This window comes from Hevea brasiliensis, chromosome 10, assembly GCF_030052815.1.
Source record: "Hevea brasiliensis isolate MT/VB/25A 57/8 chromosome 10, ASM3005281v1, whole genome shotgun sequence".
Lineage (NCBI taxonomy): Eukaryota > Viridiplantae > Streptophyta > Magnoliopsida > Malpighiales > Euphorbiaceae > Hevea > Hevea brasiliensis.
The window spans coordinates 4,452,943-4,473,427 of NC_079502.1; the positions used below are offsets into that span (position 1 = coordinate 4,452,943).

General features: G+C 39.0%; 2 protein-coding genes and 1 long non-coding RNA gene across 7 annotated transcripts; 2 read left to right on the forward strand and 1 right to left on the reverse strand.

The window, feature by feature from the left end:
* Window positions 1-1,392: 1,392 nt before the first annotated feature.
* Window positions 1,393-2,251, reverse strand: LOC110631667 (putative pectinesterase/pectinesterase inhibitor 43). Its single transcript, XM_021779578.2, has one exon. It carries the CDS (start codon window positions 2,162-2,164, stop codon window positions 1,661-1,663), a length of 504 nt encoding a protein of 167 aa, XP_021635270.2. The 5' UTR covers window positions 2,165-2,251; the 3' UTR covers window positions 1,393-1,660.
* A 3,050-nt stretch (window positions 2,252-5,301) lies between these two features.
* Window positions 5,302-11,612, forward strand: LOC110631668 (high affinity nitrate transporter 2.5). Of its 5 annotated transcripts, XR_009140600.1 has the most exons (5): window positions 5,302-6,886; window positions 6,973-7,391; window positions 9,341-9,488; window positions 9,936-9,993; window positions 10,568-10,783. XR_009140600.1 is itself a non-coding variant. In XM_058128970.1 (3 exons), the coding sequence occupies exons 1-2, from the start codon at window positions 5,742-5,744 to the stop codon at window positions 7,346-7,348; spliced, it is 1,521 nt and encodes a 506-aa protein (XP_057984953.1). In that variant the 5' UTR covers window positions 5,302-5,741; the 3' UTR covers window positions 7,349-7,391; window positions 11,262-11,612. The 5 variants fall into 5 exon arrangements, 3 of the variants coding, with proteins under 3 accessions (XP_057984953.1, XP_057984952.1, XP_021635272.2); XR_009140601.1 differs by lacking the exon at window positions 9,341-9,488; XM_058128970.1 differs by lacking the exons at window positions 9,341-9,488; window positions 9,936-9,993; window positions 10,568-10,783 and adding an exon at window positions 11,262-11,612.
* A 5,393-nt stretch (window positions 11,613-17,005) lies between these two features.
* On the forward strand, window positions 17,006-18,713 carry LOC131169703 (uncharacterized). The gene is made up of 2 exons (XR_009140603.1): window positions 17,006-17,604; window positions 18,172-18,713. It is a non-coding gene; the product is annotated as an uncharacterized LOC131169703 (long non-coding RNA).
* Window positions 18,714-20,485: the final 1,772 nt, after the last annotated feature.

Consider the following 20,485-nt stretch of genomic DNA (forward strand, 5'->3'; position numbering starts at 1 on the left):
TAAATATTTAGATTTATTTGTACATTATATAAATAATTATTGTAAACTTATGACAAAAGAGATTCTAGAGAGCAACATAAATGACGAAAAATATATTGTATGGCAAATTTCATATGAACCCAATAAAATTTTTGAGTATAGAAAATATGCTCCAATTATTTTTATTTGTATACATTATTTCTTGTTATATTATTGTACCACTAAGCAGCAATGCTTAGCGCGATATATTTGTTTCCTCGCGCAGGTACTGAAGTTAAAGCCCACGAATACTAAACAGAAATTTTGGAGTCTGATCTGCAGAGTATTCAAGGTTGTTACCTCCTCAGCAATGCATGTAGATAGGGCCCATATAGATCATATTATGCATTTTGTACATTATAATTAGTTATTATTTGTAATGTAAACTATGAATTGTAAGTTGAAATATAGATTATGGAACTGTAATTAATTTGTAGATCATATAAATTATGAAATTATGTAAATTAAGAAAATTTGAAAATTTTGCTTATGTAATTTGAGAATGTTTACATATGAATTGAGTATGAATAGATTTGTACAAATGAATATATGAATTATAAGAATTGAATGTGAGATTAATATGATGAGTATGAATGATATTTTTATTGTAAAATATTATTAAAAATTTCAAGCAGGTGAATAGTGAAATACGTTAACTGATAATAAAATAGGGAAAACTCCGCTGGTTTCTCCGTAAAAAAATAATTGATATTAAAATATAACGAGATCAAATTATTAAAGGAACAAAGTAAGATAAGATAGGGTGCTTCGGCACCAAATGTAGCACACTTTGCTCGGCTACACTGTAACCGGTGAGGGGTGTTACAAGTTTATATTGTTTATATATTATTTTTTTTACAATATGTTTAATAACTATTAAATAGACTGTAATAAAGTGGAGAAAGTGTGGGTATAACAAGGAAGAATTATGAGAAGTGAGAAATAAAAGAGTAATTCGAATACAAAAAATAATCGGATGATTAAAGAATTGATGAAACCAAATTACAGAAACTAAGAAACTAATGTATTTTTCAAAATATAAGAACAAACTGATTAATTTTGCTAATATAAAGGGGCTAAATAATAGTTTAAATGATATTAAAACATACTGACTAATGGCAAAACTAAGATTAAATAGTTTAATGAACTAGGGATTGGGAATTATATTTTTCAAAATATAGAATGAAATAATTAATTTTATTAAAATGTATAAATTAAATAATAATTTTTCCTCCACTAAATTTAAAGGAAATATGAATGATGTTCTAGCTCTTGAAAATTTAAGAAAAGCAGAAAAATTTTAATGGAAGATGAACTCATTTGCACGCATAAATCACACTTAAAAGTTATAATTAATATGATAATACAAACAGGGAGGGAGTAATCTTCAAATATATTGATATAATTAAGATGACAAAGTACAGATTGTAAATATCAGAACTGAAAATCTGGTTCAGGGAGTCAAATTTGATAATTATCATATAAATGCCAGAAAAGGCACTCACTTCCCGTATTATACAAATCAACACCTCCTAAGGAATGCAATAATTGAACAAAACCAACGCATATTAATATGAATTTAACCTAATTAACACAACCCAGCAAATTAATTAATTAATTACCCTCCAAAATTTATAATGAATCAGTGGATTTGAGTGGCCAAGACCAAGCAGTTGTCGACCATGTGTTGGAGGACAATATTAATCTTACTAAAAGGACTTTCTTGGCCCATTTCAGCATACGAGTCATCGCAAGATGAATAGTAACTAATAGCAGCAGAAAGGTTGGAATCAAGGGTGCCCTTGTCCTTTGCCTTCAAGGCTTTCAAAGAATTCTCAAGGTCTGTAATGGCATCATCATACATTTCCTTGCAGATTTCAGTAGTTTCGTCGTTGCCCATCGTCCTTGACCGGAAATATGCGTGTTTTGATTTGAGGATTACTTGATTGATTGATGCCTCTATTGCTGCATTTGGATCGGTAATTCCTTTAAGGGTTGCCCTGCAAAGGGGTTTGTATTCTGTAGCTGCACATAAGTCACTGACGGTTGCTGTGGCTATGGCAGTTGCTTGGCCGGCGAGGAGGAGGGTGGCGGTTGCAAGAAAGACCAGTGGGAAGGAGCATTGGTGCTTGATATTGATACCCATTATATCAAGGGCTAGTTTGTGGGTCTAAATCGATATATATTTCGATTTCCCACTCAAGGTCTCTCTGCATTCAGTGAGTTTTCTCCTTATTTATTTATTTTATTTTGGACATTTTGAAGAGGATGAGATTTAGTATTTAAAAGATTGCAATGAGGCCATTAGGAAACTGCTAATTTTGTAGAGTTTTTGAATTTGTGGATCAGTTTTGTTAAGGCAGTTAGAGAGTTTGTTTTAAATTTCTAACTCAAAACCGTTGGTTACTTTTTCATTGACCAACTTGTGTTAGATCATCCGTTTTTTTAGGTAACTTCCAAATAAAATAAATAATAACCGTTAAAAATACTCAATTTATGTAAATTAAAAATGATATTTAATTATAAAAAAAATTAAAAATACCAAGAAGCGATTATTTTTCTTACCTAAACTTAATTTACATTTAAGACACAGTAATATAGCATATCCCAAAATCCAAACTAAAAGGGTTTAGATCTTTTGGGTCCGAATTGGATTCATATTTGTCGTTTCAGACAATTAGACACAAAGTGTTTGAACAAGATATAAGGTGTTTGGATAAGACATGAAGTATTCAGATAAGATATAAAGTGTTTAAACAAAATTTGAGAAGTTCAATTAAAAGGAGTTACCTTAGAAGTCAAATAAAAGCTGATGAGATTTATTATATTTCTGTTAAAAATGTCGCTAAATAATGTGTTTTATTTTTGTAATATATAGTATTGCAAAAAGGCATTATCTGTCATTTTCTTATTCCTTAAATATTTGCTTCCTCTTCTTTAGAATTTACTGACTTGAGTATCGGAGTGACCTTACTCAGGCTACCAATTTCACATCTTTTCCTGTTTATAAGTTTTGTGAAGTTTATTTGCCTACTTGAGAATTATAAACAATATTATATAAGATATATGGTGAGACTTATTTGTTAAATATATATTAAATTCACGGTGGAATGAATCTAGATAAAAATATCTTGATATGCGAAAGTGATTAAAAGATACTCTAATTATTTATTTATTTCATTTTTTTAATTATAAATATAAAAATGCATATAATATAATATAGTGTTGCACCAACGTAAATCATTTCAACATTGAAAAACTCCTCCCACATAAGCTTGCTACACTCCCCCACAAGCTGTTATTAGTGCTGCTTAAAATCAACCCTTTTTTTCGCTTGGAAAAAATGTGAAAGAAACAACCATAAGTGAATCAAATGTTCACAATTTTGAGAGAACTTGGTGTTGGTGATTGATACTACTCGAGTAAAATAAGTTCAAACAATCAATGTTTAGAATAAAAATCTAATGTGGTAGTCAAAGCGTTCAATCAAAGTTAAAATTAAGTTAGAATAAATCGAGTTAACGATAGTTCGGTCTGGCTCAGACAGAACAGCAACGAGAGAACGAAGCATTGCTATCCCTCGGAAAACAAACTGAGCAAAACTCATACTGAGCAATAGTAACGACAAACAAAGGATTAGTCATATTTTTAGGAAGAAATCACAGAATGTTAACTCAAGATTGACTTTGAGAAATAGGCAACCACTATTTTCCTAAAAACCTATAAATATCTAAGAAGAATTAGAAATCATGTATGCATACACAATGTCTAAAATCAATATTAATTATTCTTTTAAATCTCTCTTTTCTAAATTTCTCTTTTCTGATTTGAGTGTTGGAGTGGTCGGCCTAAAGGGTTACCATTTCACCTTTCTTTATTTTATAGATCTATATGGCAATAACACTGGACCCTTAAAACTCATGATAGCATTAGTGATGTTGTTCAAAGTTGAAACAATCAATCATCAGGATTCTAGGTGCATGCATTGCTTTGCTTCCAATCAGAATTTCATTGGTCCCAACAACGTCAACGGTGCAAAAAGAAAGGCATCACCAATTTGTTGAGCCAAGTCAATATTTAATTATACTAGTAGTGAAATTTACAACGCCTGAGCTCGCTTGTAACTTGGAATTGACCTAGGAGATCATTCTCCATATATCGTGGCATCAGAATCGCATTTTTGGTAGCTCTCTTTCCACTTCCAGCCCATTAATCTCAACTTTTATTGGTCTCTGCTTTGGTACACAACACCTGAACCTGACACTAACCGGGAATTGACATTGGAGCCCATTGGCCCATATATTCTGGCATCAGCATCCATTTTTACAACTTCTAGTGAACAAAGGAGAAAAGTGAAATTTGCTTTTCTTTTCTATTCTATGCGTTTGGAAAAGATCCAAACTCCAAAGACAACCTAACTTTTCCAAAATCTTTTGGCCTCAACTTCAAAAAGGGTGGCAACATTAGCATACCTCCAAAAACAACTTAATCATATTCCCATGAAGCCAAAACTAATAAGCATCAAAATTTGACTTAAAACCTCAAGTGTTGTTAGGTACCAAATAAGCATTTAGAGAGGAGTTTGTGTAAGCCATCTAATTCACAGGATAAGGGTTGTAGTCAGGGATAGACAAATGCAAAAGCAAAGCCTACATTATTGAAACATAGAAAGTGACATGACATAACCGACTTTAGCAGGCTATATTGAGTCTTCTTTAATGGTATCCCCTAAGACCAAATACCTTAAATAATTTATTATAAATCATTGGATTAACCTTGTGTGCAATTTTGTTGCAAGCTTATAATAGCAAATAAGGCTAATTCCATATGGTGTTGAATATTCCAAAGATCCTTATGGGAATCAATCAATGAAGAATCTCATTGAATATTCCAGGCTGGTCATTTAAAATATTTAAAAACCATTGTCTTAGTTAAATGACCAAACTACCCTGACCCAAGTGATCAAATTACCAGTATGTACCAGAGGAATAATTGACATATTTTGCGGTGTTTCGAGTTCAATAGGTTATGAACAGGACAAACTAGTCTTTTTAAGTCAATAAATATAAATTCAACAGGGGTTGTGAATCTCTTGCTATGTCAATGAAATGGAAGTCCTACCAGTTTTTGTACTACTTGCCCTCAAAGTCAAGCCACAATGCATCAACGTCTCTTTCCATTTGCATAGGATGCTTTGAAGTTCATAAAAGCAGCTATCCAAAATCAAACTTGAACCGATTTTTCTCTTTCAAAACTTTGAATACTATAAATTCTCATTTCTTTGCTTCGCTGGCATGAGACTCGGCGGAAGTGAAGCTCCAAATTAACCTTGTCTTTCTATCTTCTAAAGAGCTACACTATCCTCCAAGTCACACATGGAAAATCTTTCAAGCATGTGGAAATCTCATACTGCAAAAACAGCTTCCTTGGATCTCTTTGTAAGCCACCCGCCTTCAGTCGATCTATAAAGTTGCATATTTTCCCTTCTTCTTTATTGACTACATCCTAGTTTGATAGATAGAAAGCAGAAAAGATTCTAATAATTACGCATGGTATTTTAAGGCATCTTTACCAGGAGCTAGTCACTCTCATCTTCTTTCCTGCACAAAGAGGAACAGGCATTAATCAATTACTGTTAGCTTGGAGGAAAAAAAGAGAGAGAGCCCAAAATTTTATTAGCTTAAACGATTCCGCTTCTTTTAGCCCCACCAAAGGATAGGAACATGGAAGTGGAAACTACTGGGACGGGATTTCAGACTCAAAAATTTGCTCTTCCTGTGGACTCAGAGCACAAGGCAACTGAATTCCGGTTATTCTCTATAGCAGCTCCCCACATGCGGGCATTTCATTTGTCTTGGGTGTCTTTCTTCTCTTGTTTTGTGTCCACTTTTGCTGCTCCACCTCTCCTTCCCATAATACGTGACAACCTCAATCTCACAGCCACAGACATTGGCAATGCAGGTATTGCTTCCGTCTCTGGTGCTGTCTTTGCGAGAATTGCCATGGGGACTGCCTGTGACCTTTTTGGACCCCGTATTGCCTCTGCTTCACTGATACTCCTTACAGCACCAGCGGTCTACTTCACTTCCGTTGTCTCATCACCTGTTTCTTTTCTCCTCGTACGTTTTTTCGTGGGCTTCTCCCTTGCCACTTTTGTCTCAACTCAATTCTGGATGAGCTCCATGTTTTCAGCCCCAGTAGTTGGCACCGCTAATGGCGTTGCAGGTGGCTGGGGCAACCTTGGTGGTGGAGCAACACAGCTGATTATGCCCCTTGTGTTTGGCCTAATCCGCGACATCGGAGCAGCGAAATTTACAGCTTGGAGAATTGCATTTTTCGTCCCTGCCCTGTTTCAAATGTTATCAGCATTTGCAGTATTGATCTTTGGCCAGGATCTGCCAGATGGGAACTTCAGGAGGCTACAGAAATCAGGTGATAAAGCCAAAGATAAATTCTCAAACGTCTTCTATCATGGGGTTACAAATTACAGAGGGTGGATCCTGGCATTAACTTACGGGTACTGTTTTGGGGTGGAGCTGACAATTGACAATATAATAGCAGAATATTTTTACGATAGATTTGATCTGAAGCTACACACAGCAGGAATTATTGCAGCAAGTTTTGGATTAGCAAATATCGTTTCTAGACCAGCTGGAGGACTGATTTCAGATGCAGTGGCAACGAGGTTTGGAATGAGGGGTAGGTTGTGGGCTTTGTGGATAGTGCAGACATTAGGAGGTGTACTCTGCATCATTCTTGGACGAGTGGGATCCTTAACTGCATCCATCGCAGTGATGATTGCTTTCTCTTTCTTCTGCCAAGCGGCATGTGGGCTAACGTTTGGTGTGGTTCCTTTTGTCTCTAGGAGGTAATTAAGATTTCTACTCCCACTTAATCCCATTTCTATGTCACAGAGTTTAAATTCTAATAATACAACCATGTCTCATTGTTCAGGTCATTAGGGCTAATATCTGGTATGACAGGAGGTGGTGGAAATGTGGGTGCAGTTCTTACACAGCTAATTTTCTTCAAAGGATCCAGATACTCCAAAGAAAGGGGTATAACACTCATGGGTATCATGATTATATGCTGCACTCTACCAATATGTCTAATATACTTCCCACAATGGGGTGGAATGTTTTGTGGACCATCATCTAAAAAGATTGCTACAGAAGAAGACTATTACATGTCTGAATGGAATTCAAAGGAGAAGGAGCAAGGATTACATCAGGCAAGCTTAAAATTTGCTGATAACAGTAGAAGTGAAAGAGGCAGAAGGGCAGACTCCGAAACCAGGCCACCTAATCAGACCTCATCTACAAATGTCTAGTCTATGTACTCCAGTTTCTCAAATATGAGCTTAGCAAGCAAAGGTAATGTCCATCTGTGATATTCAAGTTCCAGATTGCAAACTGTAAAAGCATTTGATATGTAGCCTAAATCATCTCGAAGACCTTATGCGTCCATATTTTCTATTAAGGCAAGCACTTAGGCTCTTCTTTCTTCCAAGCCATATTGCAGTGTTGACATAAACTTTTTGCATGGGTATCTGAAACTTTTCATTCCTTTAATCCAGACATGGATGGTTTTCCCTTAGATGAAGAAGGTGAATTAAATTAAATAGACATGAAGGCTGATCCATGGCTGACATTTAAAGAGAGAAGAAAATATCATCTATTAACTAGTCATTGCATCTGGTTTCATAACAATATTCTTCTCATTAGCATCGTTATCCCTTGAATTGAAAGACAATAGACCTGCCAACTCACGCTCCTCCCTTAGGTATAGATTCTATGTCTGCCACTGGTTGGGTATGCCAAAGAAGACATCTAAGATAGTGAAGTACAAAAGCAAATTGATTTTAAAAAAATTAAGGTGTAATCAGTTGATTTTAGGCACTATCAGATATAAATATTAGCCAAAAAGCATTAGGCACTATCAGATATAATTATTAGCCAACAAGCATGTAAATACAAAGCAAGTTACAGTCTCTCACCTTCGAATTAATCATATTTAAAACTGAATGCAACAAAAGTGCAGATCCCACGGTCTATCTATAGAGAGATTATATTCTAATTAACCTCCATTACGATCCCACATTGTTACAGAACAACTTGTTAGAGGTTAATAACTCTACAGACACTTTCCTTTTATGAATTAATTTTCAATGGTGAGTTCTATCTAGATGATCATCCTCATGTAGTGACCCATGGGATACTTCATTATTAAAAATTTTAGCTAATAGGATTGAAATATATATATTTTTTTCTTAGATCATTAAGGGGCCAGTTAATCCCACATACAATGAAAGAAATCATCATAATGGTATATATTCTATGCATATAAAATTAATTAAAACAATGGGATACTATTTAGTCTCTATATTGTATTTTATTTCGTAAAACTGTTTAGTCCTGTAACACCCCAAAAATTTTAAATTTATGAGCATTTTTGGTATTTTAATTTTATTTAAATTTTAGGAATTTTTTTTGAGATTTTTCGGATTTTAAAAATCGGGTTCGATTTTCCGAAAATATAAACTTTGATGATTTTTAAAAATTAATTTAAAGACCACGTGGCAAAACTAAAAATATATTTGGAGTCTACGTATTTTTCTGAGTTTTCTGGAAATTTTTCGGAATTTTTGGACCTCGTTTTCGGTCCCGAGGCAGAGTAAAAATTCAAAATTTTGTATTTCGAATCGAACCGGCAGAATCGAACCGGACCGGATCGGACCGATCGAATCGGACCGGCTCCCTTCCCTTTTTCTTCCTCCCGCGCGCGTCGTTCCCTCTTCCTTTTCTCTCTCTTTTCTCTCTCCTCCCTCCTGGCCACCACCTCCCCGCCACCCCACCGGCGCGCCACCCAGCCTCCCCACCACTGGCCGCGCCAAACGGCAAAAACCGCGAATTCCCTCCCTCGCGCGCGCGGCGTTTCGTCTTCCCCGGCTAAAATCCGGCCGATCCGGCCACCAATTGGACCGGGTCTTGTGACTAAAATCATCTACTCGGCGAGAGCTTTCCATAGACACCAAGAACGCCGAAATCCATTGAGCGGTTTGTCCAATTTTTGCTCGGGAAGTTTTTAGCCCATTTCGACTTTTGGGCTAGATTTCTCGAAAATCGTGAATCCCACGAGAAAACCGAGGGTACCAGCACGCTCCACTCGTCGAGAGCTTCGCGGCGACATAAATTTCAAATTTTTCCGACACCGTTTTTCGGTGGGTCCCACGAAACTTCGCAGTGTTTTTCCAAGAATTTAATGAGCTTAGAAAATTCTGAAAAATTTATGTACTAACCCCCGTGTTATGGGCTTCGTGTAGGTATCCTCGATTCGCGGAAATTCGACTTGACCGGTCACAAATTCCGCGCATTGCACTGCACGGAAAAGTCTCCGAATTGCACCGAGGTTTTGGCTACCCCCCATTGTCAGACGACCCGAGCGCGTCCCAGAAGTCGGAATCGGCAAAGGTAAACCCGAACCTTGTTTTTACGTAATTTTCTAGTGCTTAAATAGGATTAAAAATCCATAAAATATTCGTGGTAGCTTAGAAAATTATGATTCTTTTTGCAATCGCTTAGTAATATTGCTAAGGACCGCGGGGCAAAGTTTTAGAATTTTTAGAGCTGATTTGGGTAGTTTTTGCAAAAATGGTCAATTATAGGGACTAAATTGAAATTTTACATGTTGTGATGGATGATTGATTTGGTGGGCCCAGGAGGGGCTGTGTGATGTGATTGAGTTGTGGACATATGGATTGTGAATATAGAAGTGTGTTTTGAGCCTTTTTGCAGGTTGGGTAGGTCCTAAGTATAGAGGAGACTCTGCCGGATTTTCGGCACTACTTAGGACGTATTGGTCTTTTTCTTTGTTTGTATTGAGTCAAATTTATTAAATGATTGTAATAAAATTGTCAGGTGAGCCGGGACAGCCTTCTTCCTCCGCCCAGCCGCCTCAGTGACCATCGTCAAGTCTGTGAGTAAAATATTAATTTTAATTGTAATTTCGATATTATTATATGTTCAAGCATGCCCATGCATCACTTATATGCATATATTTATGTAGTTAAACTCTAGGCACGATTTATGTTGCATTCATAACTGTTAGCGTGCCATGGATGTTATTGTGGTAATTTGGAGCAGTGTGCGTGCATTGGCGTGCGTGTGATGTGGTGTGGACTATGGATAGGATGGGTAGACACGGCTTGAGATCTTCGCTGGGACTCGGTCCTTCGGGGTAGACACTGCTTGAGTTCTTCGCTGGGACCCCGATTTGGTTATTAAGTGGAAGTCCGAGCTGAGTTCTTCGCTGGCACCAGGTTGGATTTAAGAGAGCTGTATAGGGGATCAGCTCCTATATATTATGATTGATGTTACAGGGTGCGTGAGTGCTCCAAATTTACCTTTTTGCTGTTATGATGTGAAAATATTGTTGCTGTTGCATTTCACTCCACAGGTTGCATTAGTTCTAGATAGTTATAGAGATTATGGTTAAAATTGATATTTTACTCTCTGAGTCAAACGCTCACTCCTGTTCAATATTTTTCCAGGCCACAGGAGGATATTTTTGAGGTTAACCTGCTTCCTTTCCTCGCAGGTTGTTTATCAATATTTGTGTAATTTTATTTACTCCTAGAATTTCCGCATGTGTTAGAAATGTTTATTTGATTTGGGTTTGTAAACTAAATTATTATTGTGGACCTGTAAAATTATTATATGCATGTTTGATGGACTGGATGAGGGAGCTGAGCTCCCATTTATCATTATGATGATATGAGTATGTGGAGGGTGAGCTGAGCTCCCCAATGGATTGTTTATTGTGTTTACAGGTCGGGTGAGTCAAAAACTCCCCGTTGGTAGGTCCATTTTATGGCCGGACTCTGTTCGGTTGGTTTCTTGAAATTGGGCCCAAATGGGCCTTAGAGTTGGGTTAATGAACAGTTAGGCTTACTACGAGCCTCGGGGGCTTTAGGCTGGCACAGGTCCTAGTGCCGGTCCGGCCCATAGGTTAGGTCGTGACAAATGTGGTATCAGAGCTTAGGCTCCAGATTCTTAGGGAATGTTTGTCTAAAGTATTGGGAAGAGTCTAATAGGAGTCACATGCGGAAAAATAGGGTCCACATTCGTCTTGCATTGTCATCTTTGCTTCTAGTTTCTGCTCCATATATTGTGTGTAAATATGAGTCTATAGAGCTGTGTAATGTGCAGTTTTGAATTTTGTGGGCTAATGCTACTGAATTTCAGGAAAATGCGTAGAAGCAGGAGAGCTGCCACTGCACCAGAACCAGATGTGCCTGACGAGGTGTCAGCACAGGATGAGGCGCCTGCCCCGAGGAGGCGGGGTAGGAGGCCTAGAGCTACTCAAGTAGAAGAGCAGCTGCCCACAGTTCAGAAATAGTCTTTTATGGCACAGGGTCCCATGGACCCCATGGCAGCTACTCTAGCTGGGTTGCAGAGAACCATCGACATGATGGCGCAGTATATGGTCCACCCTCCACAGCAGTAGCAGTCCACTGCACCAAGAGGAGAACCTTACAAACAGATAATCAATTTCAAGAAGTTGGTGCCTGGTACTTATGATGTGTCAGACGATGCATATCAGTTTTTGGATTCTGAGCGGCGAGAATGTAATTACGATTGACTAATAGAAGACTGATAGAGTGTATGCAGCATGTCATGGGGCCTATGCCTAGACAATGGATGAATGACTACGTGTTACCTCGGATGGAGGGTTTGTCATGGGCTCAGTTTGTGGAACTTTTCATCAATCGGTTTGTGCCAGAAAGCTTCAGAGATCAGAAACAGTGGGCCTTTGAGGTCTTAAGACAGAATGGCAGGTCTGTAGATGAATATGCTACAGAATTTTTGGAATTGAGCAGATATGCCCCTACAACAGTATCTACAGAGACTATGAAGGTGAAAAGATTCCTAAAGGGGCTTGACAGGAGGTATGCGAACCTGGCCATGATGTCCGTCGATCTTTTGATGTGGTGGTTGATCGAGCAGACAGTTGAGATTAGCTATCTGTGGATGACAATGAAGAGCAAAGAAAAACAGAGCAGAGGGTTCTTCAGGTGTTCCCCACATGGGTACTACGGATAGTGGTGGCCAAACTACTTACAGAGAAAGAAGCAGGAATAAGAGGAGTGGTTTTAGACACAAATCCCGAGGGTTCAGACTGTGCGAATCCAAAGATGTGGTAACATTCGGTGTCACGCTTTGGCTCAGTTCAGATCCTCTTTGGCACCTTGTGCACGTGTGGAAGAGGACATTCAGACCTTGTTTGATGGGTTCAGAGTATGCTTGTGTGGCCAACCAGTCACTTTGCTAGGGAATGCCCGTGTTCACGAGCCACGGATGGGGTCACAGGGTTACATTGCAAATGTTCCTCGCCATTGTATCCGGTACTTCCAACATGGCAGCGATCAATTCGATGGCAACAGGCCGAGGACAAGGGGGCGTGGATTTGGAGGCGGTCGGGAGGTAGAAGTCGATGTCGGGTTACGCCACTCGGGGTAGGGTCAAGCTCGGGTTTTCACCACGACCCACGGGATGCTCAAGCTTCAAAGCGGTTGTGGCGGTATTCTTACAGTACATTCTTATGAGGCTCGTGTTTTGATAGATCCGGGTGCTACGCACTCATTTGTCTCCCCTATGTTTGCCATGAGGTTGGGTAGAAACCCTACAACTTTAGAATGCCCTTTGTCGGTAGCTACTCCACTTAGTGATAACATAGATGTAGATATGGTTTTTCCGGGTAGCCCAGTGGTAGTGGATGGAAAGATCCTTCCAGCAGACTTGGTTCCTCTACCAGTAATGGATTTTGATGTAATTTTGGGGATGGATTGGTTGGCAACTCATTATGCCACCTTAGACTGCAGGAACAAAAAGGTGTATTTCCACATACCTGGTGTGGAAGAGTTTAGCTTTGATGGTGATAGGAGCGTGGCTCCATATAATTTGGTGTCAGCAATTAGTGCTAGAAAAATGTTGAGGCGTGGATGCCAAGGGTATTTGGCATTGGTGAGACATACATCTGTAGAAGGTGTCAGCATGGAAAATGTTCCTGTTGTCAGAGAATTTATGGATGTCTTCCCAGAGGAGCTTCCAGGGTTGCCACCAGGAAGGGAAATAGAGTTTTGTATTGATGTTGTGCCCGGTACAAACCCCATATCCATGCCACCTTACAGGATGGCACCAGCAGAATTGAAAGAGCTGAAGGAGCAACTACAGGAGCTTTTGGACAAGGGTTTCATACGTCCGAGCACTTCACCCTGGGGTGCTCCTGTTCTATTTGTTAGAAAGAAGGATGGGTCATTGAGGTTGTGCATTGACTATAGACAGCTGAACAAGGTGACTGTGAAGAACAAATATCCACTTCCTCGGATCGATGATTTGTTTGATCAGCTCTAAGGAGCTAGATTCTTTTCCAAAATAGACCTGCGATCAGGCTACCATCAATTGAGAATCAGGAATGAGGACGTGTCCAAAACGACTTTCAGGACAAGATATGGTCATTATGAGTTCTTGGTGATGTCTTTTGGACTCACTAATGCACCAGCAGCCTTCATGGACTTGATGAACAGGGTGTTCAAGCCATTTTTGGACCGTTTTGTCATCGTATTCATAGATGACATTTTGGTGTACTCACGGACCGAGGAAGAACACGTGTGGCACTTGAGGATGGTGTTGCAGACGTTGAGGGAGCACCAGCTATATGCCAAATTTTCAAAATGTGAATTTTGGCTAGAAAGCATCTCATTCTTGGGACATGTGGTTTCTAGTAACGGTATTCAAGTAGATCCCAAGAAAATTGAAGCTGTAACTGATTGGCTTAGGCCTACAATAGTCACTGAGGTGCGAAGTTTTCTGGGTTTAGCTGGCTACTATAGGCGTTTTGTGCAAGATTTTTCCAGGATAGCGGCTCCCCTAACTAAGTTGACCAGGAAGAATGTTCCATTCATTTGGACAGATGACTGTGAGGTGAGTTTCCAGAAGCTTAAGGAGTGTCTAACCACTGCCCCTGTGTTAACACTACCTGTGAGTGGTGAAGGATACACCGTGTATTGTGACGCCTCCAGAGTTGGCCTAGGGTGTGTTTTGATGTAGAATGGAAAGGTAGTGGCTTATGCTTCAAGGCAGCTGAAGAGGCATGAGCAGAACTACCCCACCCATGATTTGGAAATGGCTGCTGTAATCTTTGCACTAAAGATTTGGAGACACTATCTGTATGGTGAAGTGTGCGAGATATACACTGACCACAAGAGCTTGAAGTACATCTTCCAACAGAGGTATTTAAACTTGAGACAGAGGAGATGGATGGAGCTTCTGAAAGACTATGATTGCACCATCCAGTACCACCCTGGAAAAGCCAATGTTGTGGCAGATGCCTTGAGCAGAAAATCTTACAGCGGTTTGGCGCACATTTCAAGAGAGAAGAGACCATTGATTCGGGAGGTACATGAGTTGATGGATCAAGGTTTAATCCTAGATCTTTCGGATGAGGGGTATTGTTGGCTCACTTTTGGTGAGGCCGGACTTGAGGGACAGAGTTAGAGTTTCCCGGCACGAGACCAACAATTAATGAAGATTATAGAAAGAGTACAGCAAGGTGAAGGTGGTGAGTTTGGATTTGCCAATGATGGCGCCCTAGTGCAAGGTTCTAGGATATGTGTGCCCGATGTGGACAACCTCAGGAATGAAATCATGCGAGAGGCACACTACACACATGCAGATGTCCACCTGTGTTCCACCAAGATGTACCATGATGTGAAAGACAGCTATTGGTGGAATGGCATGAAGAGAGACATAGCAGACTTTGTGTCCAAGTGCCTGACTTATCAGAAGGTGAAGTTTGAACACCAAAGACCGTCAGGGAAGCTGCAAGAGCTCCCTATAGAATGGAAGTGGGAAATGATCACTATGGATTTTGTGGATCAGGTTGCCTCGTACGCGAGGATATGATTCGATATGGGTAATTGTAGACCGCTTGACCAAATCGGCTCACTTCTTGCTCGTGAAGACTACACGTGCAGCACGGTATGCGACTCTACATTCAAGAAATAGTCGATTGCATGGAGTTCCAAACCATAATATCGGCGAGAGGGCCCGATTCACTTCTCGGTTTTCAAGAAAGTTGCGGGAGGCACTTGGCACACTGATTGAACTTGATGCGGCTTTCCACCCTCGCATGCAGACGGACGATTGAAAGGACAATCCAAACACTGGAAGATATGCTTCGCATGAGTGTTTTGGATTTTGGAGGTCAATGGGATGAGCAGCTAGCTTTGGTGGAGTTTGCCTACAACAACAGTTATCACTCCAGCATAGGGATGGCACCCTACGAGGCACTATATGGAAGAAAGTGTAGGTCTCCTCTGTGTTGGACAGAAATGGGGGAAGTGAAGGTGCATGATGTAGACCTAGTTCAGTACACTTCAGAGGTAGTTCCTTTAATCAGGGAATGACTTTTCAAGAGGCGTAAGAGTTATGCAGACCCCATACGGAGGGATGAGGAGTTTGCAGTAGGAGACTATGTATTCATGAAGGTTTCTCCAATGAAGGGAGTCATGAGATATGGACAGACGGGCCAGTTGGCACCTCGGTATATCGGACCTTTTGAGGTTACGGATAGAGTTGGAGCGATTGCCTCTGCAGGTTAGAGCTACCACCCAACCTCTCTCACGTTCATCCCGTGTTTCACATCTCCATGCTCAGGAAATACATTCCCGATCCTTCTCATGTACTGCAGCCGGATGTGATAGAGCTAAAAGAGAACTTGACATTTGAGGAGCAGCCTGTAGCCATAGTGGACTACCAAGTGAGACAGCTGAGATCAAAACAGATCCCTATGGTTAAGGTTTTGTGGAGGAGTCAGTTAGTGGAAGAGTGCACCTGGGAGTCAGAACGGGACATGCGTAGCAAGTACCCTTATTTGTTCAATGTATAATCATGTGCTTTATTCTGCCTTGTGAAAAAATTCGAGGACGAATTTTCTGTAAGGGGGGAAGAATGTAACACCCCAAAAATTTTAAATTTATGAGCATTTTTGGTATTTTAATTTTATTTAAATTTTAGGAATTTTTTTTTGAGATTTTTCGGATTTTAAAAATCGGGTTCGATTTTTCGAAAATATAAACTTTGATGATTTTTAAAAATTAATTTAAAGACCACGTGGCAAAACTAAAAATATATTTGGAGTCTACGTATTTTTCTGAGTTTTCTGAAATTTTTTCGGAATTTTTGGACCTCGTTTTCGGTCCCGAGGCAGAGTAAAAATTCAAAATTTTGTATTTCGAATCGAATCGGCCGAATCAAACCGGACCGGATCGGACCGGTCGAATCGGACCGGCTCCCTTCCCTTTTTCTTCCTCCCGCGCGCGTCGTTCCCTCTTCCTTTTCTCTCTCTTTTCTCTCTCCTCCCTCCCCTGCCGCCGGCTAGCCACCTCCCCCTGCCACCCAGGCCGGCGCGCCACCCAGCCTCCCGGCCAGTAGGCCACCGCCCCAACGGCACGGAATCACGCGAATTCCCTCCTCTCGCCTGCGCTTCCCGGCCAAAATCCGGTCGATCCGGCCACCAATTGGACCGGGTCTTGTGACTAAAATCATCTACTCGGCGAGAGCTTTCTATAGACACCAAGAACGCCGAAATCCATCGAGCGGTTTGTCCAATTTTTGCTCGGGAAGTTTTTAGCCCATTTCGACTTTTGGGCTAGATTTCTCGAAAACCGTGAATCCCACGAGAAAACCGAGGGTACCAGCATGCTCCACTCGTCGAGAGCTTCGCGGCGACATAAATTTCAAATTTTTCTGACACCGTTTTTCGGTGGGTCCCACGAAACTTCGCAGTGTTTTTCTGAGCATTTAATGAGCTTAGAAAATTCTGAAAAATTTATGTACTAACCCCCATGTTATGGGCTTCGTGTAGGTATCCTCGATTCGTGGAAATTCGACGATTGGCCAAGATTGCGAAATTCAGCATGCACACGCGTTCTTGGAAAAGTCTCCGAATTGCACCGAGGTTTTGGCTACCCCCCATTGTCAGATGACCCGAGCGCGTCCCCGAAGTCGGAATCGGCAAAGGAAAACCCGAACCTTGTTTTTACGTAATTTTCTAGTGCTTAAATAGGATTAAAAATCCATAAAATATTCGTGGTAGCTTAGAAAATTATGATTCTTTTTGAAATCGCTTAGTAATATTGCTAAGGACCGCGGGGCAAAGTTTTAGAATTTTTAGAGCTGATTTGGGCAGTTTTTGCAAAAATGGTCAATTATAGGGACTAAATTGAAATTTTACATGTTGTGATGGATGATTGATTTGGTGGGCCCAGGAGGGGCTGTGTGATGTGATTGAGTTGTGGACATATGGATTGTGAATATAGAAGTGTGTTTTGAGCCTTTTTGCAGGTTGGGTAGGTCCTAAGTATAGGGGAGACTCTGCCGGATTTTCGGCACGACTTAGGACATATTGGTCTTTTTCTTTGTTTGTATTGAGTCAAATTTATTAAATGATTGTAATAAAATTGTCAAGTGAGCCGGGACAGCCTTCTTCCTCCGCCCAGCCGCCTCAGTGACCATTGTCAAGTCTGTGAGTAAAATATTAATTTTAATTGTAATTTTGATATTATTATATGTTCAAGCATGCCCATGCATCACTTATATGCATATGTTTATGTAGTTAAACTCTAGGCATGATTTATGTTGCATTCATAACTGTTAGCGTGCCATGGATGTTGTTGTGGTAATTTGGAGCAGTGTGCGTGCGTTGGCGTGCGTGTGATGTGGTGTGGACTATGGATAGGATGGGTAGACACGGCTTGAGATCTTGGCGGGACTCGGTCCTTGGGTAGACACGGCTGAGTTCTTCATTTGGGACCCCGATTTGGTTATTAAGTGGAAGTCCGAAATGAGTTCTTCACGGCACTGAGTTGGATTTAAGAAAGTCAGATAGGATCGGCTCCATATATTATGATTGATGTTACGAGTGCGTGAGTGCTTCAAATTTACCTTTTTCTTTGTTATGATGTGAAAATATTGTTCTTTGTTGCATTTCACTCCACAGTTGCATTAGTTCTAGATAGTTATAGAGATTATGGTTAAAATTGATATTTTACTCTCTGAGTCGAACGCTTACTCCTGTTCAATATTTTTCCAGGCCACAGGAGGATATTTTTGAGGTTAACCTGCTTCCTTTCCTCGCAGGTTGTTTATCAATATTTGTGTAATTTTATTTACTCATAGAATTTCCGCATGTGTTAGAAATGTTTATTTGATTTGGGTCTGTAAACTAAATTATTATTGTGTACCTGTAAAATTATTATATGCATGTTTGATGGACTGGATGAGGGAGCTGAGCTCCCATTTATCATTATGATGATATGAGTATGTGGAGGGTGAGCTGAGCTCCCCAATGGATTGTTTATTGTGTTTATAGGTCGGGTGAGTCAAAAACTCCCCGTTGGTAGGTCCATTTTATGGCCGGACTCTGTCCGGTTGGTTTCTTGAAATTGGGCCCAAATGGGCCTTAGAGTTGGGTTAATGAACAGTTAGGCTTACTACGGGCCTCGGGGGCTTTAGGCTGGCCCAGGTCCTAGTGCCGGTCCGGCCCATAGGTTGGGTCGTGACAAGTCCTCCGTTAATTTTTTTTATTAGTCAATATTAGTCAAATTATTATTTAATTTATCTATTTTAGTGAAATTAATTAGTTAGTTAATCTTTATATTTTGAAAAAACACATTAGTTAGTCTCTGTAATATGACTCTATTAACTATTTAGTTTCATAATTATTTTTTATACCTAAACTACCCTAGTCCTCTCTCCCTTAATTTTTTTCTTATCCTCTCTTATTTCTCTCTCATCTTTCTTCTTCTTTACATCCACATTCTTCTTCTCATCCTCTCTTTGTGATAAAAATTGTGCAAGTCTACACAGAAAAATTAATCAATTGCTTTCTAAGTAATTAAGGAAAATTATTTTCTAGTATAGAAAATATAAAAATGATATTTAAGGAATTGGAAATTTAAAAAAAAATATAAATTCATATTGAGTTTCTACATAATAAAATTTCTATTTTTTATCTAATAATATATTTTTAAAATATTGTAATTTTTAAAATATATGAACTAATTAGGTAATTTTATTAAAATAGAGAGATTAAATAATAGTATTTTTCAAATTTCAAGATCAATTAGTTAGTTTTTTTAAAAAACAGGAGCTAAATAGTAGTTTGAATAATATAAATTACGATAAATTTGACGGAATGACTAAATAATTTAACAGAAACAAAATATATAATTAAATAATATATTTTTTAAAATATAGAAATTAAATAATTAATTTTATTGAAATATTAAAATTAAATAGCAATTTTCCATTACATTTATGTAACCACAATGTCTCAAACACCTGTTTTTTTTTTTTTTTTTTTTTTTTTTTTTTTTTTTATCTCAAACACCTGACAACTAAAGCTAAAAAGAACTAGCCAAGGTACATATTATTCAAGAGGCATTTGGATTACTAATGCTAATCTTCATATACACTAATTAACTAGTAACTAACAACTTAATGATGAGTTTCACAAAATTGAAACAAGTCAGGAGTCACGTAGCTGGAGAAAATCGTACGAATTTCCTGATCATGTCCACCAAAACAATCTTTAGTCCATACTCTGAAAATACCGCCGCATCCTTGGATTTTGTTGAGGCGTTGATGGTGAGAATGGGACTGGATTTTGAATTGCTGGTGCGGTAGGGCTGGGGACGAAAGGGTTTGGCAAATTGGATTGGCATTGGCATATGCATGTGCAATATCTACCATTTGAACCTCGCCCCATCTGAACCCATCTTACCTCATATGGGCACCTAGAAAAATAAGCAGAACAGCCACAATCTGCATTTGTGGCTTCTGAACTACCACTAACTTGTGCTACTTGTGACACATGAATTTTAAAGGGAAAGTATCTCTTCTTCCTTTGATTATGTAGTGGGTGGGAGCGAGTCTGTCACTTGTCGAACAATATGAATTTAATATACATATTAGTTTTATTATATAAATTTTACTCACAGTATTGGTATACTGCATGTTTGCGGGGAAAAAAAAAATAATGTTGGTGACCGTGGCCGTGGGCTACTGGGGATTAAAGTGTCTGCTGGGCGGTGCATGCTTGTTCAACAACCACCAACACCACCACCGCATACACCATAAAACGTAGAAAAGGGGGTGCATATATAAAATAGCTATTCAATTAAATGGAGTTTGTAAGTAGAAATTTTCAGTAAAAGTTCCGTTGCTTTAATTACTATACTTTTTATATGTTATAAAAAAATTGAAATCGTTTAAGGTTTTTTTTTGTCGAAGATAAATATACACATAAAAATTTAGAAAAGAAACACGCTTCTTAGTAAAATTATGATCAATTTCATTAATATATCATCTAAGATAAGAAATAAAGAAAAAAATAAATACAAATT

Bases quoted from the DNA above. Each gene is read 5' to 3' on its own strand.
- LOC110631667 (XM_021779578.2), bottom strand. From the start codon at position 2,164: ATGGGTATCAATATCAAGCACCAATGCTCCTTCCCACTGGTCTTTCTT.
- LOC110631668 (XM_058128970.1), top strand. From the start codon at position 5,742: ATGGAAGTGGAAACTACTGGGACGGGATTTCAGACTCAAAAATTTGCT. The intron at 6,887-6,972 runs GTAATTAAGATT...CTCATTGTTCAG, and splicing joins GTTCCTTTTGTCTCTAGGAG to GTCATTAGGGCTAATATCTG.